Below are 20,197 nucleotides of genomic sequence, written 5' to 3'. Positions count from 1 at the left end.
AACTTGAAAGAGGGATAGGGAGGGTAGGGACTGCAAGTATAGAGATCACTAAAGACAAAAGGATCAGCATATGGAAATTTCCACAGATAATTTTAAGCATAGCCTTTTATTGGAACTGCAAGTAAATAAGTGAAGCAAATTGAATCAGGAGATGTGAAACCAGAGGCCTAACTCTATAGACTGTACTCTATTACTTTGGTATACTATGTCTTTTTTTATTGAAATATAACTAACAGACTTATATTAGTTTCAGGTGTGCAATATAATGATTTGACAATTCTGTACATTCTCAGTGCTTATCAAGGTAAGTATACTCTTAATCATCTTTATCTATTTCACCTAGGCTCCACCCACCTACCTCCTGGCAACCACCATTTTGGCCTCTCTATTTATGAGTCTGTTTTTGTTATGTTTGTCTCTTTTTTCTTTGTTTGTTCATTTGCTTCTTAAATTCCACATGAATGAAATCATATTGTATTTGTTTTTCTCTGACTTATTTCATTTAGCATTATTTCCTGCAGATCCATCCATGTTGCTGTACATGGCAAGATTTCATTCTTTTTGAAGCCTGAGTAATATTCCATTGTATATCATGTGGTAAATACATACTAGGATAGTAAGACAGCAGCCAGTGCAAGGAGAATAGAATATAACCAGGAGAATAGAACAAAAAATTGGGTAAATTGTGTGAATTAATACAAGAAATATTAGAAAGATCTCCATATGCCCACTGAGAAAAATTTTATAATGAAGGCAAAAGGGAGTGAGGGAAAGGATTAAAATTACTGTTTGAGTTACAAAATTTCCATTTTCAAACTCTTAAAACAATAAATAAAAGTTTATTTTTTAATCCAACTTAATACCAGTCTTTTCCTCTCTACCCAAACCCATCACCTCATTCTAGTGAATTGTTATCATATATCTGTTGACACCCTCAACTTAGCTTCACCTTAATTCTGATATGTTTGCACAGTTCTGATGTTAAGAGGTAAAGAAATATCAGTATCTGTCAGAGCTGACATTATCAAAATATCCATCATCTCTTCAGGTCCTCAAATACCTATTCTGTGCTTTACTACTGTAAATAGGAATCCATCTCCTATTTCCCTTCCTGTCTTACTCTTACAGTCCAGTGGTTCCCTATCAAAGCTTTAAGACACTTCTAGTGTTTCTGCAGCAAATTGCAATACAGGAAAAATTTATGAAGTATCAAACATTTCTTTTTAATTTCCGGCCACCATTAGGCAGGAGGACACCATTCTTCTAATTCTATACCAGTCTTGAGAATGGGAAAACTATGTGTCTTTCTAAAGCCCTTTAGCCTATGTTCAAGGAGCAAATAATTGTTCCTATTATTTTCCCCCTTAGATCTCTACAAGGAATAAAAACATCTGCACCAGTCAATTTCTTTCTTTCCTTCTGTTATCCTCGCTCCATATCACTGGAAGAGGGCAGAGAGCCCCAAACATAGAAATCTCATTCAGAACCATCAAATTCTCTAATTTATCCCTCAACTCTCTTATCCCCCGGTAAACAAATTTCATAAATTCTCTAAGGATGAGAAGACTTGTTATTACATATTACTCTGAATAAAATATTTATTGCCTGAAAATATTCCAGTAATCTAAATGCTTGATGCATTTGAAACTTAAAATCCAGAATATATTCCATCTTCTACTCTTTACAATTCTTACCTAAAGCCAAAATTAATTAGCTTTCATGCAATTGAGACATGGATCAAGAGTTTTAAGGATACATCTAGTATGGGATGAATGTCAGCTAATAACAGTTCAGTCTTATACAACACATAAAGAAGAACTAGTCAGATCCGGGCTTTTTAAAAAATGATTCTGATTGATTTTAAAATATTGAATGCAGAAGCAAGGACATATGCTTTTGCAATATTTTAGCTATGAGATAAAGACATCCAGGATAATATTAATATTGTGAGTGAGAGAGTAAAAGAAACAAATTAAGGAGATAACCAAAATGGCAGGACCTATTGATAAACTGAAAACAGGAGTATAGAAAAAGAAACAATAAGGAATGTCCTTATATGAGACTTAGGATTGACAGAGAAGGATATACAATAGTGAGATGCCCATTTACAATATTGAACTGTGCATATCTACAGGACTCTCAGTAGGAAATAATAAGATAACAAAATAAGAATGTTCAGTGTAGCTAATAGTAATGAGTGTTTGCCATATTCCAAATGCAGCTGTATATGCTTTATCTATACTATCTAAATTTATCACTATAACTCCAAGATGTAAATATTATTTTTACCTGAATTTTGCACACGATAAAAACACGAGATAAAGAAGTTAAGCAAATTTTTCAAAGACATTCAGAAAGGAAAAAAGTGTAAATTCAAACCCTCTAAGTCTGATCTAGATGCCCAAGAAATAAGCTGAATGCTGAAATCAGAACACTGTAAGATGTATTTTTCTCTGTAGATATAAATTTGGGAATTAGCCTATTTGAAGTCATCTCATTTATAAGAATCCCCTCATTTATAAGAGAGAGCAAAAGAAAGGATTTTCTAGAGAAGAGATTTCAGATGGATCAACAACCATAGGGATTAGAAAAAGAAAAGCCACAAAAGAGAATGAAAGAGACAAAGAAGTAGGAAGAAGTTCAAGGAAATGTGAGACAGTGAGAATGAAGCTACAAAGAGTTTCACAAGGTAACAGTTTATAGTCTCATATGCTGCAGAATTTGAATTAAATGAAGACGGTATTGTGTTTAATGAGTGAAACAAGAGGGAGGCTAGTGGTGACCTTGGCTAGAGTAGTTTAAATGGTGTAAAAATTAGATGAGTCGATGTACAAATCGTTAATAGGACACAGGAGACAATTATCATGTAGGTGAAAATGTGAAAGTATAATTAAGAAATGGCTAAAACTTCTTAAGTCTGATATTGCTAAATGTCATTTATAATAAGATGGTCGATTATGGAAGGGGAGGAGGGCGGGTGTTGGAGGGGAATGGGTGACGGGCACTGAGGTGGACACTTGATGGGATGAGCACTGGGTGTTTTTCTGTATGTTGGTAAATTGAACACCAATAAAAATTAATTTAAAAACAAACAAACAAACAAACTGAAACAAAGCTAGCCAAAAACAAACAAACAAACAAACAAACAAACAAACAAACAAAAAAACCCAAGGATTTGACTCTTCAACTCTATAAACATACTCCTAATGTTCCCTTACTTCTCTGTAATAAATTTTTAATCCAACACATTGCTATGCAATACACACAAGGAGCAATATGTCATTGTCAAATGTGTTTCCATTGTCAAATGGAAATTCAGTTTAGAATTTTAATATCAAGAATCTATCCTTACTGAGAACCCTTTGATGGGAAAAGGCAGAGGGGGAAGTTCTCAAGATCTGGAGAATAGGAAACGGTAGCAGCCAATTAGAGTATTTTACTATCAAAGAAATCTATAAGAAAGTACTGAGTGAAACAGTACAATCCCAGATCTCAGCTTGCAAGCTGGGGAGAAATTCTTAACACAAGGATATTCAAGGAAGCATCAAAATATATCATATAGATATTCTATTCTAAAAGTAGAAAGAAAATACAACCAAATGTAAATATTACAATATTAAATGTGTAAGTTTGAAGTAAAAGTCATATGGTGAAAACCTGGAAAAAATTGGACTGCTAAAACATTTAAATGAATCTTTAAAAAATACATCCAATAAAAATGTATTTTTCCCCAACAAAAATGTCTTAAAGTCCCAAGAAAATGAACTACATAAGCTGACACAGGATAACCTATGTGATAAGTGTTCATTGCCTTTTTAATAACTAATACACATGTAAACTTTAATACTGGAATTATCTTACCAAATACCATTGTTAATTTTTCTTAGTTTTCTCTGCTAGAAACATGTCTACACATAGAAAATTTGAGGAGGGCAGAATTGTTGATTCAAAAGCAACTTATGAAGATAGGACTCTTTTTCAATGATGTTTATAACATGATAAGTTGTAGATTTATTAGAAGCAGGAGTAGGACATAGGTGATTCAAATGTGAAGAGTCAGTTTGTGTGATACAAAAGGTATTTATCGTCATGTGTTTTATGGTAACTTCTCCATTAACCAGTTATATAGGATCACTCAGATTTACTTGAAGTTAGAAGCTGGCCAGGACTTTGAGTTCTTCATATAGTCTCCCTTATTGTTTCAAGCAGATTGGGCAAAAGACAATAGTCAAGGATGAGAAACCAAACGGCACTAACAACTTTCATCTTGCTGGGACTCACAGAGGACCCTCAACTAAAAATTTTGCTTTTTATGTTTCTGTTTCTTTCCTACATGTTGAATATATCTGGAAACCTAACCATCATCATCCTCACTCTGATTGATTCCCACCTTAAAACACCAATGTATCTTTTCCTCCAAAATTTCTCCTTCCTAGAAATTTCATTCACAACTGCTTGTGTCCCCAGATTTTTATATAGCATATCATCAGGGGACAAATCCATTACCTATAATGCTTGTGTCAGTCAACTGTTGTTTACAGACCTCTTCGCAGTAACAGAATTTTTTCTCTTGGCTACTATGTCCTATGATCGCTATGTGGCCATCTGCAAACCCCTGCATTACATGACCATCATGAGCAGAAGAGTCTGCAAGAACTTCATCGTCTTCTGTTGGGTAGCAGCACTGATCATCATTCTCCCACCAATTAGTCTAGTTTTGGGCCTGGAATTCTGTGATTCAAACATCATTGATCATTTTTGTTGTGATGCATCTCCTATCCTGAAGATCTCTTGCTCAGACACATGGTTGATAGAACAGATGGTTATAGTCTGTGCTGTGTTGACATTCATCATCACCCTCATGTGTGTAGTTCTCTCTTACATTTATATTATTGGGACAATTCTAAGGTTTCCCTCTGCTCAGCAAAGGAAAAAGGCCTTTTCCACTTGTTCTTCCCACATGATTGTTGTTTCCATTACTTATGGTAGCTGTATCTTCATTTATGTCAAACCTTCAGCCAAGGATGAGGTAGCTATTAATAAAGGGATTTCACTCCTTATTACTTCTATCTCACCAATGTTGAATCCCTTTATTTACACACTGAGAAACAAACAAGTGAAGAAAGCTTTTCATGATTCAATTAAAAAAATTGCATTCCTATCAAAGATGTAAAGGAGAAATGAGTCAATGAATCTAACTGAAAGGAAGGATGGAAAGGCACAAAACCTGAAGCTTCTCCAGTCATACTGACACTCTCACTTTCTTTTTAAACAGCTTAATGTGAACCCTATTCCACTGTTTATTCTCCACTAAAACTAAACTCTGCATATATTTACTCTTTAATTCTGACAAAAATTGATATTTGCTAAATATGTTGCTTGTTATCACTGGAAACACAGGAAACCACGTTTTTGGGTTAGGGGGTTGGGGGTGTTGGCATATTTCTACACTGTTAGGTGTGACTATATAGCCTATGTTATAGTTAACAGAATGGTTGTGGAAGTGATGTGAACCATTTTTAGACCTGATCTATAAAACATCTAATATGTGATTCACCAGCCCTCTTTTTTCCCATCTGCCAACCAGAGTCCCAGGTTTCAATGACTTTGTAAGCTTCAGACTGGTGATGAATGACGTTGATTTTCCATCTCAGCTATAGTCTTCATCTAAAGCACAGGCAACCACAGCAAACTTTTTCTTTTAAGATTTTAAATGTATTCCTGAAAGACACACACACACACACACACACACACACACACAGAGAGAGAGAGAGAGAGAGAGAGAGAGAGGCAGAGACACAGGCAGAGGGAGAAGCATGCTCCATGCAGGGAGCCTGATGTGGGCCTCGATCCCAGGTCTCCAGGATCACGCCCTGGGCCGAAGGCAGGCGCTAAACATCTGAGCCACCCAGGGATCCCCAACCACAGCAAACTTGATAAAGCTTCTTCTCTGCCCCACTCAACTCAGTTGTCACCAGATTTGACAGGTAAAATATTGCAGAACTATCCCTGCTATGTAGTAAGGGGACTACATTCACAGTTACATCTATTTTGGCTAAATGGATGAAAGTATTATTAGAAGTATATACTGTTAAATTTAATACTATGGAAATTATATCTTGACTATTGTCATCTTCCTCCTCAGATTCCCATAAATTCAAATATAGCCCAAAACAACCATATGAGGTAAATAGTACTACAAACAATTTATACAAACTTGTAAGTTATAATACTACCCACCTCCCTTTCACATCTTCTGGCCCTATAAACATCTCGAGCTAAGTGCTTAAATTACTTCCTTTCACATTCACTGTGAGGAGACAATTATTTAAATAAAATTCTAGACTTTGGTCAATCACCTTTTTTGAATAAACAGTGTTTAAATTGCCCTTTACAATTTTCACGGAGTCCATTGCATGGAGGCATTATAGAATATATTATGTCTATGTAATATTTTGTTTTTCTTGACCTTTCATATACATTGGTAGGAGTAATGTAACTGTATCAGAAATATATCTTCAAAATACTCTACAAGGGGTTGTGTAAGTAGATGTCAGTCCCTCAATCTCTTTCAGATTCCCTAAGCTTAACTGAAGGAGTAAATTTTAGCCCCATATATAAAGATTTGCCATTCTAAACACAATGGTCACTATACTTGAAACTCTTACAAGCTAGGATAAGTTGAATAAATCTGAATGAGCATTTTAAGATGTGCATATTGAGCTAAAGTAGTTTTCTCACACATTATGATTGATATTTCACTGGTAATTCTTCAGCGACATCCTAATAATTGATCTTTTTTTGTCTTACTCTTTGAAAGTGTATTTCTCTGAAGGTCTGTCATTAATTAAGGTCCTTTGTCACAGCTTTGACCCACCACTGCTAAGGCAAGGCTGTTATCTGTCTGAACCTCACACCCTGGGACCTAAGGTGCAGCTATGACTAGACTGCACTGCTCTGTGCTCAGCCCACGGGGGAATGGCTGTACCCTCCCTGGTAGTGGAAACAGTACACCCCACCCAGCGGGGACCTTCCCAGTGATTTGGAGATGCAAGTCTTTTCACAACAAAGCCCATCTTAAAAGACTCCAAGAGGCAACTGCTCCCTCAAATTTGTAGACATCAGCGCAAAGCCAGTAGAAAGATGGAAAGGAAAAGCAAGATGACACCATCAAGAGAGCACAATAATTTTCCAATTACTGAGACCAAAGAAATGGAAATCTATGAGTTATATAAAATAGAATTCAACGTATTTATTTTAAAGGGAATGAATAAGCTGTGAGGCTCTAAGTACAGTATGGATAATAGTTGAAATACAAATCATGTACTTGAAATTGGCTGAGAGATCTTAAACATTCTCACCACAAAATAAAAAATTATATACATGTAACGTGATGGAAGTGTTAATTAACTTGATTGTGGTAGCCATCTCACAATGTATATGTGTATTAAATCCTCGTTAAGTCATTGTATACAATTTTATTTGACAATTATTCCTAACAAATCAGGAAAAAACACAGACAAATGCATACAAAAAATAATCAGTTAATAATAAAAACAGAAATACAAACGCCCATGAAATCACCAACAGAAATTGCGTTGTCTTTTCTCTTGTTAAAAGATTTCTTCTTTCTTATTATGTGAATAGTTATATTTATACTAAGCATTAATTATACATTTTACAGAATTAAAAAATTAGAAAAATTGTCCCTATCATCTTACAATTACTTAAAATGATGTTGAAATGAAAGAAAAGATAGTTTCTCCTTTTCCCTTGTAACCTTGTACTTATTATTGTGTACTTGGTCTACTTCTGATGTCAGTGTTATTTTTATGTGTCTCAGGACATTTCCCCCAGTTTTGTTTGTTCTACTCTATATTCCCAAAGTCTTACACAAGAGACTCATTAGTAATGTAAAGGACAGAACCACCAAGGACATTATGTGTTTATTTCACTTAAATGAAAATTGGGTCAATTTTGTCAATTTTGAAATATTTTCCTGTACTAGAAATATTAGAATGCTAATTTTTACAGAAACAGAGATCTTAATCTACTCATTTAAACTAGTATAAGCAAAAAAAAACAAAAAACAAAAAACAAACTAGTATAAGCTTTGTAGTTAACAGGATAAAGAAAATGTTTCCTGGGCTCACAAGAAGGCAGGGTTTCTGCTGAAAATTTTTCATCTTGTGTGGATGGTGGACCATGAGTGAAAACTGCAATTGCTGAGCTCTCTGTGTGGATTTGTATTCCCAGAATGAGCTATCAGAGGCCACTAAACTATCTCCATGATAAGAAATTCCTGGATGATATTTTACCCTTTGTAACTTGGGGTTCAGTAAGCATCTGAGATCATGATTATCAGAAAAGTATATTTTTGGTCATTTTTTCCCCTTTTATGAACTCCAGAATAATGTTTTCTCTGAGGAAAGTGTCTAAAACAAAATAACAGATACAGTGTGTTATTTTAATAATTTATGAAAGGTTTCCACAACCATTTATGAAGTGTAGCTTTTCAGTATGAGTGATAAATCTATGAGTCACTACCAATCTGTTTTTATGTATCAATACAATGAAGATCATCTACATGTCATAGCATTTGGAGAGACACTTCTAAGCATCCTCTGCCACAATCTCACCCTCATTTTAAGCAAAAACTATACAAAAATAAATAAGAAAACAAAATCTATGCATAAAATGTGTAAATTTTATCTCCATTGAAAGATTTATTTGCTGTCATTTAATCATTGAGTGACCCTGCTCTGTAAGAGTCATTCACAATTTAATGTAAGCTCAATTTTTAATCTCTGTATCTTAATGTCAATGTCAGTCTCATATTCTTAAATAATTTGAAATATTAAGGACTGGGAGAAAATGGTGGTATTTTTTGAAGAAGAGATACCATCTTCAGTACATACAAGCTGAATGAGGTGCTCAGAATGAGGTGCTTATCTGTGATTGTGGTGATGGGAATTGAGTGTATATGTCTGGGCATCAGAAACAATTCCTTTCTGGGCAGCCTGGATGGCTCAGCGGTTTAGCGCCGCCTTCAGCCCAGGGCGTGATCCTGGGGTCCTCGGATGGAGTCCTGCCTCGGGCTCCTGGCATGGAGCCTGCTTCTCCCTCTGCCTATGTCTCTGCCTCTCTCTTTGTGTTTGTCTCTTATGAATAAATAAATAAAATCTAAAAAGAAAGAAACAGTTCCTTCTATACCACCATTGGAAATGTTGTGTTGTCCCTTTGTGTCTCTTAACCAGGTGTTGGGGAGCTGCAATAAACCTTTATACAAACCATGTAACCTGTTCTTACTCTCATTTTGCTTTTATATATTCTTTAGGCTAAACTATGGGACTAGGTACAAAGTGGGAGCTGATACTTGCCTGTCTTAATTATTAATAAGAAAACATTTTAAAGCAACCAAATGAAATTTCATGTAACCATCTAACTGAGGCCTCTAAAGCAAATGCTTTTTAATTCAGTAATGTTGGAAAAAGACAAAGTATGCAATAATTGAAGATAGGAAATACCTCAGTTAGCTGATATGTAAGTAATTGGATCAGAGAAACAACCAAATATATAATATTTGTTGATGCAAAGAATTTCAAATAACTGAATTACTATGTTGTACATCAAACCAATGTAATATTGTGTGTGACCTATACTCAAATAAAAATATATTTTAATAAATAAATAAGGGCACTTGGGAGCCTCAGTCATTAAAGTGTCTGACTCTTGATTTCAGGTCAGATCATGATCTCAGGGTTGTGGGATTGAGCCCCACATTGGGCTCTGTTCAGTGGGGAGTCTGCTTGAGATTCTCTCTCTCTCTCCCTCTGCTCTTCCCCCCAGCTCTCTCTCTCTCAAATAAATAAATAAATAAATAAATAAATCCTTAAAATTTTAAATAAATAAATGAATAAATAAAAAACATTTTATTGCTTTAATAAAAAGCAATGAGTTATAATCTTTTTGCTGGTAGAGGGTTTTTCCTTAATGTGGATAGCTGCTAACTGATGCGTGGTGGTTGCTAATGGTTGCACAATTCCTTAAGATAAGACAACAGTGAAGTTTGCCACATCAATTAATTCTTTTCACAAACAATTCTCTGTTGTGTGTGATGCTTCGTGATAGCACTTTACCCACAATATAACTTTCAAAACTAGAGTCAGTCCTCTCAAACTCTGCCACTGCTTTATCAACTAAGTTTATGTAATATTCTAAATCCTTTGTTATCATTTCAACTATCTCCACAGCATCTTTGCCAAGAGTTGATGCCGTCTCAAGAAACCAGTTTCTTTACTCATGCATAGGAACAACTTTTCATCCATTAGTGAGATTGTAGAAACTTAGTTACATCTGCAGGCTCTACTTCTAATTCTTGTTCTCTTGTTACTTCCACAACTATAGTTACTGCCTCCACTGAAGTCTCATAGCCCTCAAAGACCTGTATTAGGATCAGAATCAACTTTATCCAAACTCTTGTTCATGTTGCTATTTTGACCTCTTCCCATGAATCACAAATGTTCTTAATGGCATCTAGAATGGTGAATCCTTTCCAGATGGTTTTCAATTTGCCCAGGTCCATCAGAAGAATAATTTTATATGGCATCTCAAGCCTTGTGAGATGTATTTCTTAAATAATTAATAAGACTAGAAAGTTAAAATTACTCCATGATTCATGGGTGCAAAATGGATGTTGTGGTAGTAGGCATGAAAATAACATTAATCTTATTGTAAATCTCCATCAGAGCTCTTGCGTGACCAGATGCACTGTCAACAAGTAGTAATATTTTGAAAGGAATCTTTTTTTTTTTTTTGGAACACCAGGTCTCAATAGTAGGTTCAAAATATTCAGCAAACCATATTGTAAACACTTTGTGCTGTCATTCAGGCTTTGTTGTTCCATTTTTAGAGCACAGACAGAGCAGATTCAACATAATTCTTAAGTTCCTTCAAGAACTTTTCCTTTGCAATCACACCTTGACTAAATGTTTGGTCCAAGAGGCTTAGCTTGCAGCTTATCTTGGCTTTGAACCTGCCTTTCTCACTTGGTTTAATCATTTCTAGCATTTGATTCATAGTGAAAGACCTGTGACTCTTCCTTGTACTTGAACACCTCAAGGCCATTGTAGGGCAGGGAACTGACCTATTTCAATATTTTGTCTCAGAGACTAGGGAGGCTAGAGGAGAGGGAGAGAGATGGGGGAATGGCCAGTGCGTGGAGCGGTCAGAACACACACAACATTTATCAATTACATACTCCATCTTCTATGGGCATGGCTCATGGCACCCCAAAACAATCACAATAGGTAACATGAAGGGTCACAGATCACCATAACAAATACTATAATAATAAAACCTTGAAATATAGTGAGAATCATCAAAATGTGCCAAAAAGGCATGAAGTACGCAAATGCTGGTGGAAAAATAGTAATGTTAGACTTGCTTGAGGGGGGGTTGCCACAAACCTTCCATGTGTAAAAAAGAACAAACAAACCCTCAGTATCCAAAAAGCACAATAAAACAGGGCGTGCCCATATTCATGATTCTTCAGTATTATTTAAACTATGAACTTTTAAGCGGTCTTCTCTGTTATATTTACTATTTTTTTATAATTATTCCTTTTTAAAATTTTTTTTTATTTATTTATGATCGTCACACAGAGAGAAAGAGAGAGAGAGAGAGAGAGAGAGAGAGGCAGAGACACAGGCAGAGAGAGAAGCAGGCTCCATGCACCGGGAGCCTGACGTGGGATTCGATCCCAGGTCTCCAGGATCACTCACTGGGCCAAAGGCAGGCACCAAACCGCTGCGCCACCCAGGGATCCCTGTTATATTTACTATTAAAAAATATTTATAAATGTAAAATGTTAATACTAGAGTCATAGTATATATTACTGGTAGTTGGTTAAACATATATTTATACTAAATAAATAGTACTTAACAAAAAGTATTTAACAATAATACATAATACATATAAACACATATGTTATAAACACATATAATACATATAAACACAATACAATAAACAATAATACATATATAGAGACCATATACTTAACAATAGTACTGGATGAAGAGAAAAAGGAAGCATGCTGAAAATGCAGCTAGGCAGAAATTTCAAGCATTGAGTCAACTGCTCTTGTTGAAAAGCACAAATGGTAAATGTATGCAGTTGAGCCTAACAGAAAGTACATTTTATTTACATAAAAGGCCAATACAGATGATCTTTCTAAAAGCACTTTCAGAGCACCTGGGTGGCAGTCATTAAGTGACCAACTCTTGGTTTCAGCTCAGGTCATAATCTCAGGTTAGGAGATGGAGCCCTGCATCAGCTCCGTGCTCAGTACAGAGTCCACTTGAGTCCCTCTTGCACCTCCCCCCATTGCCCTCTCTCTCTAAGATAAAAATAAATAAATCTTAAAACAAAACAAAAGTACTTTCATTACAATGTTGATGCACAAAACAGACGAGAACTGGTTAAGTTTTAGAGAATGATTTGACAAATAAGAAGCAAAAACAGTGAGGTGAATGTTGATAGAGGCTTTAGGGAAGGATTTGTTATTTTAAATCTGATTAAAATTTCAGTAACCTAGATAGTAAGGCAATTAGAAGCATTTCAACTTTACCAAGTCATAATGTGATGATAAGCAACAGTAGTTCTCTTATTTTCGTATGCACAGCTTAATTACTCAAGACGAATAGTTCTCAAGCTTTGATATGTTTCAGAATCACCCAGAGTGATAAGGTACCTAAACGCTAAGGCTTATTAAAGCAGGATGGAGCCTGGGCCTTTGAATTTTTACCAAGTCCCCTTGAGATATATTAGTTATATCAGTGCATCAAAACATTGTGCTCCACTGAAGAATGAACAAAAGTGGGAATCAGGCTCATTTTTGATACTCAGAGATTGTTAGTGGATAGGAACAGAGTGTGGGTATTTACAAGAGTCTTTTTTTTATATTAAAAATTTTCTTTAGACATAGCCATGCTAAGATTTATGAAGTTATATCCCAAAATACACAGAGTCTGACAAAATGATCAATGTCTATACTTTTATTTAATAAAGAACCAGGACTTCAAGTAAACACATCAAACTGATGACAGTGATTTTTAACTCAGCTTGTGAGTATTGAAGAATTATTGGGCAAGGAAAGGATATTAGACTACCTGTGAAATCACCTATAGGTCTCTTCTACTCCTGTGGCTAAAATTGCATTAAACTAGTGTATTCACATGAAAGATTAATTAGTAAAAGAAATTTGAGAAAGTGACAAGAGCTATAAAATTGAGAATGCTAGTACAGTAAAAACAACTTTGAGAAAACTTTTCTTCAATCAATCATGTAATACAGGTCATTTAGAGCTGAGGATGGCTGTGTATTCACATTTATCATTCAGCCACTTTTTTCATTTTTAATGTCAGTTTTACAAACAGATTGGACTGAAGTCAGAAGCCTGTGATGAGAAATCATACAAGACTAACAACATTCATCCTTCTGGCACTAATTATGACCCACAACTTCTGATATTTACCTTTTTGATTGTCACCAAGAACCTTTTGTTTATTCATTTACTTTCAGGTAGAGCAAACTGAAAAAAAAGTCAAGGTTGGTATCTGTCCCTTTCCAGAGATATTGAAATACCCACTCTTTCAAAGGAGGTAAGAGTTTCTGGCATTACAGTGCCATGAGGATCATTTTTTTTCTCCTTTTAAATATTAAATTATACAAGATAATGTTTCCTAGGCCTTTCATGAGAAAGCCAATCCAATCTGTTGGACAGACCAACCTCAGAGTGTTTCCTACATGTTCAGAGAAGCTCTGAGAATAAATGTGAATGCATGAACAAAATGAAAAGAAGTGCACAAAATCTTCATCAAAGATTTCAACTAAGAAAGAAAAGAAATTAAAGAAATTATGATTGTCTGACAGAAAAGTAAGTAAATATGTTTTGCAACATTTGTAATATTGCCCTTTGTGAAATTTTAGCCATATTTTTCTCTGAGAAAAAAAAGATTTCACCTGCCTGTATTAAAATAAGATATATGAGTTATAGCTTATGTATTTATTTTATAAAGATTCCAAGAGTATACATGAGATATTTCAATACTAAATAGGTGAATATATAAATAAGAATCCTAATATAAGAAATATCCAGAAATAACATCAGCTATATCACCACCAACCTCAAAGTGTGAAATAAAAACACCCATTGTGTGTGCGTGTGTGTGTGTATTTCTCCCTTCATATCTCCAAAGTCATGCTGCAAAAACATCATCCATTAGAAATCTCGGCCTCCTTTCAAATATTTATTGAAAGATAAACCGAAGTCCATTGGTTTTATGTTGCTTTCAGTTAATTTATTGAATTCCATCTTATAATACTGTGTAATATAAGAAAAAATATTTTGAACACTGAGTAGTGCTCATAACATACTGAGCTGAGTAAGGTTACATAGTGATGCATACAGGGCCTGAGAGATAAGGAGAAAGGATGAGAGAGAAGTAGGTAGACTGAAGCAATCATTCTCCACTTCTAAATTTAATCTAATATATATGTTGAATATGTCCCCAGATTCCCTGGAAGCACTCTAGTTTTCAAACCATGAGCTGAAGTCAGCACTTATTTCTCAGGTTGGTGACTATCACCCAGTGGATTTAACAGTATATAATGGCTAACCACTAGATGGTTACCTTCTACCTCAGTATGAATAAAATATCCCCAAACCAATATCAGCTATACTTTCAACCTCAAATTGTAAAATAAAGGCAAAAGCATAACATGAATGATGTGATGATTTTAAAAATGAAGAGAAATTGTTTACAAAGAAATGAAATGTGGCTCAAAAAAGGGAATTGCTTTCACTCACTGATGTGAGATAATAAACATTGAAACACTGATTAAAAATTGAAAATATTCAAGCCCTATTTTAGTAATTATTTCTTTTTAAATTTAATTTTATTTATTTTTTTCTCTCTTTTTTCTTTAATTGGAGTTCAACTCGCCAACATATAGCATAACACCCAGTGCTCATCTAGCCAAGTCCCCCCACTCAGGGCCTGTCACCCAGTCACCCCAACCTGCCGCCCACCTCCCATTCCACCACCCCTTGTTCATTTCCCAGAGGTAGGTGTTTCTCATGTTTTGTTACCCTCGCTGATGTTTTCACTCATTTTCTCACCTTTCCCTTTGATTCCCTTTCACTATTATATTTATATTCCCCAAAAGAATGAGACCATGTAATGTTTGTCCCTCTCTGATTGACTTATTTCACTCAGCATAATACCCTCCAGTTCCATCCACGTCTAAGCATATGGTGGGTATTTGCCATTTCTAATGGCTGAGTAATATTCTTTTGGATACATAGACCACATCTTCTTTATCCATTCATCTTTTGATGGACACCGAGGCTCCTTCACAGTTTGGCTATTGTGGACATTGCTGCTATAAACATCGTGGTGCAGGCGTCCCAGTGTTTCACTGCATCTGTATCTTTGGGGTAAATCCCCAGAAGTGCAATTACTGGGTCATAGGGAAGAACTATTTTGAACTTTTTGAAAACTCCACACAGTTTTCCAGAGTGGCTGCACCAGTTCACATTCCCACCAACAGTGCAAGAGGGTTCCCTTTCTCCACATCCTCTCCAACCTTTGTTGTTTCCTGCCTTGTTAATTTTCCCCATTCTCACTGGTGTGAGGTGGGATATCATGGTGGTTTTGATCTGTGTTTCCCTGATGGCAAATGATGTGGAGCATTTTCTCATGTGCTTGTTGGCCCTGTCTAGGTCTTCCTCTGTGAGATTTCTGTTTATGTCTTTGCCCATTTCATGATTGGACTGTTTGTTTCTTTGCTGTTGAGTTTCATAAGTTCCTTATAGATCTTGGATACTAGTCCTTTATCTGATAGGTCATTTGCAAATCTCTTTTCCCATTCTGTAGGTTGTCTTTTAGTTTTGTTACTGTTTCTTTTGCTGGGCAGAAGCTTTTTATCTTGATGAAGTCCCAATAATTCATTTTTGCTTTTGTTTCCCTTGCCTTAATAGATGTATCTTGGAAGAAGTTGCTGTGGTCAAATTCAAACAGGGTGTTGCCTTTGTTCTCCTCTAGGATTTTGATGGAATCTTGTCTCACATGTAGATCTTTCATCCATTTTGAGTTTATCTTTGTGAATGGTGTAAGAGAATGGTCTAATTTAATTCTTCTGCATGTAGCTGTCAAATTTTCCCAGGACCATTTATTGAAGAGACTGTCTTTTTTTCCAGTGGATAGTCTTTCCTGCTTTGTCGAATATTAGTTGTAAGTAATTACTTCTTAATGTCTGAGAAGATTACTGCAGAGCAGCTTTTGCATAAACTCAGCATCAAAAAGCTCAGGGTCAGGGGATTCCTGGGTGGCGCAGTGGTTTAGCGCCTGCCTTTGGCCCAGGGCGCGATCTTGGAGACCCGGGATCGAATCCCACGTCGGGCTCCCGGTGCATGGAGCCTGCTTCTCCCTCTGCCTGTGTCTCTGCCCCTCTCTCTCTCTCTCTGTGACTATCATAAATAAATAAAAGCTTAAAAAAAAAAAGCTCATGGTCTCTAGGATTAATATTGTGTTAGTGGATAACAATGAGGATGGAAAACATTATCGATAAAAATACATTTTTTAAAGCACTAAGGAAGGAAGAGAAGGCAGTTATAACTTTTGTCACAATTCTAAAGATCACTCTGCAAAGTGACTTAATTAATAAAAATACTCTAAAAAAACCACAAAGTTTTTTGTTCATGAGAGAGAATGCATCACAAAGCCAGTCATACAGAAAATTTAATAAGCATATTAAGTTTCAGAGCAATAACAATTTAAGTCCAAATATGAAGAAATAGCTTTGTGTGTGCTGGTAAATTTGGGATATATAAATTTATTCAGAAATTGACAACATATATGGAACTGTGCCAGATGTTGTTGCTGTCACACTGAGAAAGACATAATCCCAACAAACATATTATCCCACTAACATTAACATTGTTGGTTATGTGAGCATGGGAGTGGGTGTGTAGGCTAAAATAACCATAAGAATTGCAGAAATTTACCAAGAGAAGCGGTGCTTTAAATGGAAGCAATGATAATTAGGTTTACTCAGTTAAATTGAGAAACACATGACAGTCTACAAAAGAAGTGTTTTATAATACTTGGCACAGAATGCATGTTAACAAATGGAGCCTGTTAGCACACAAGAAGAGAGGGAAGGATGCATTCCAATTGGAAAATCGTGGCTTCTGTTTTAGCCACATTGAAATGGACATATGTGTGATTTGTACAAGAAAACATGTTTGGTCAGAGGTCCAATAAAAAGTAGGCATGTTTGATAATCAATTCAACATGTTAGAAATAATCCATTACTAAAAACAGAAATGTAGTATTCATTAATCCATTACTAAAAACAATCCATTACTAAAAACAGAAATGTTTTTTCTGTTTTTTATTTTAGTAATGTTCCATTACTAAAATAATCCATTACTAAAAACAGAAATGTAGTATTCATTATACATTCATTAAATGTAGTATTCATTAATGAATGTCACATTCATTATGTGACAGATGTTACATAAAATTGTAAGAATTGTAGAGAAAACAGTGACAGAGTATATAATCAGAGGTGAAAAAGGAATGAACAGATCCAAGGAATCAAAACAGGCAAAAAGATAACATAAAACAATCATGTGTATAGTTTTTAAGTCAATTTACTAAAGCACTTCATAAGCATAAATACAAGAAAATTCTTTTTAAAATACTGTGCTTTCGATAATAGCTTGCATATTATTGGAGGAATGTAGAAAGTAAACAAAAATGATAGAGAAATGTAGAAGAAAGACAAGGGAGGGAAGTTTATATGTAGCTGTGTAGCTGTGTGTGTAAAGTTTTGCATTGTTCATGAGAGAAAATGCATTTACCCAGAACTCAACAAAGACAAAGAAAAAATCTTATTATAAAACCAAAGCAGAGATTCCACCTTCTGGTTAATGCTCTAGAATGAGTTCAAATGATAAAATATGTATTATCATTTGGGCAAGGACCAAACTGTTAACCAAAAGAACAATTTTAATGATGTGCGGTTTTTTTTCAATTAGTTCTGAACAGTTAAGAATTTGAGGGAACCAGATTACATTTTTGCTATCCATGAAATCACACCACATTAGTAGATAATCTAATAGCATCTGTATTGTGATTTAAAAATATATGCAAACTGATGCAGCCACTCTGGAAAACAGTACGGAGGTTCCTCAAAACATTAAAAATAGCAACTACTGTATGATTTAGCAATTGCACTACTAGGTAGATACCTAGTATACTGAAAGGATACAAAAATACTGATTCAAAGGGGCACACACATCCCATGTTTATAGCAGCAGTATCAACAATTGCCAAATCATGGGAAGAATCCAAATGTCCATACACTGATGAATGGATAAAGAAGATGTGGTATATATCTATATAGATAATGGAATATTAGCCATAAAAAGAATGAAATCTTGCCATTTCCAATTATGTGAATGGAGCTAAAGTGTATTGTGCTAAATGAAATAAGTCAGTCAGAGAAAGACAAAAACCATATGATTTCACTCACGTAATATTTTTAATCATTGGAATTTAAGAAACAAAACACATGAGCAAAGAAGAAAGAAAAAAAAGAAAGGTATAGAAAACAAACTGAGGGTTTCTAGAGGGGTGTGGGAGGGGGTTAGGCTAAATGGATGATGGGTATTAAGGAAGACACTTGTAATGAGCACTGGGTGTTTTATATGTAAGTGATGAATCACTAAATTCTAGTCCTGAAGCTAATACTACACTACTACATGTTAACTAATTACAGCTTAAACAAAAACTTGAAACAAAAAATTATAAAGTAATAATATATAGAAATAATAGTTATGATAGAGTTAAATAAATTAGATTTTGTACAGTTTTTTTCAAAGATTTTGTACACTCAATAGTGTACAATAGAATCTATACAGTAATCTATCTGAATTATTAGGCACGTAGGTTGGAAGGAAGACGTCAATGATGAAAAACTATAGCATAACAACATTCATTCTCCTGGGACTGACAGATGATCCTAAGCTACAAGTTCTGATTTTTTTCTATTTCTTACCTACACACTGAGTGTAACTGGCAATCTGACCATCATCAAACTCACTTTTGTGGATCTCCACCTTAAAACACCCATGCACCATTTTTTACAAAATTTTTCCTTCCTGGAGATCTCATTCACAACTACCTGTATTCCCAGGTACTTGTATAACATAGCAACAGGTGACAAGTCATCACCTATAATGCTTGTGTCATCCAAGTGTTTTTTACTGACCTCATTGCCGTAACAGAATTTTTTCTGCTGGCTGCCATGTCCTATGACCACTATGTGGCCATCAGCAAGCCTCTGCATTATATAACCATCATGAGCAGCAGAGTCTGCAGAATTCATTTTTTTTGTTGTTGTTGGTTTGCCTGGATTATTGGTCATAATCTTCCCAGTTAGTCTGGGGCTAAATCTGAAATTCTGTGAACTCCAATTTCATTGATCATTTTCTCTGTGATGCTGCTTCCCTCCTGAAGATATCATGTTCAGACACATGGCCCATGGAATAGACTTGTTTTAATCTGTGCTGTGCTGACCCTCAATTTGACCCTTATGTGTGTAATTCTATCTTATATTATCAAAACAATTTTCGGATTTCCATCTGTCCAGCAGAGAAAAAAGGCCTTTTCTACCTGTTCTTCCCACATGATTGTGGTTTCCATCACCTATGGCACATGCATGTTCATTTATATGAATCCTACAGCAAAAGAAGAAGTGATTATTAATAAAGTGGTTTCACTACTCATTTCTTTCATTTCACTTTCATTCATGTTAAATCCTTTCATTTAGGGATCCCTGGGTGGCGCAGCGGTTTAGCGCCTGCCTTTGGCTCAGGGCGTGATCCTGGAGACCCGAGATTGAATCCGACGTCAGGCTCCCGGTGCATGGAGCCTGCTTCTCCCTCTGCCTATGTCTCTGCCTCTCTCTCTCTCTCTGTGTGACTATCATGAATATAAATAAATAAATAAATACTTTTATTTATACACTGAGAAACAAGCAAGTAAAAAAAAGCCTTCAGTGACTCAAGCAAAAGAAATGTAGCATTCTTAAAGAAGTAAAATAAAACAGCAGTCAATAAATGAAC

General features: G+C 35.3%; 1 protein-coding gene and 1 pseudogene across 1 annotated transcript; both read left to right on the top strand.

Annotated features, from left to right (window-relative positions):
* Positions 1 to 4,234: 4,234 nt before the first annotated feature.
* LOC121483842 (olfactory receptor 6C68-like) lies at positions 4,235 to 5,173 on the top strand. Its single transcript, XM_041742361.1, has one exon. The coding sequence runs from the start codon at positions 4,235 to 4,237 to the stop codon at positions 5,171 to 5,173; it is 939 nt and encodes a 312-aa protein (XP_041598295.1).
* A 13,867-nt stretch (positions 5,174 to 19,040) lies between these two features.
* Positions 19,041 to 20,134, top strand: LOC121483840 (annotated as a pseudogene).
* The last annotated feature ends 63 nt before the right edge of the window (positions 20,135 to 20,197 follow it).

Source organism: Vulpes lagopus, unplaced genomic scaffold (genome assembly GCF_018345385.1).
Source record: "Vulpes lagopus strain Blue_001 unplaced genomic scaffold, ASM1834538v1 ctg180, whole genome shotgun sequence".
Classification (NCBI taxonomy): Eukaryota; Metazoa; Chordata; class Mammalia; order Carnivora; family Canidae; genus Vulpes; species Vulpes lagopus.
The sequence above is the reverse complement of the archived record's forward strand: the minus strand, read 5'-3'. Positions and strand labels throughout refer to the sequence as shown.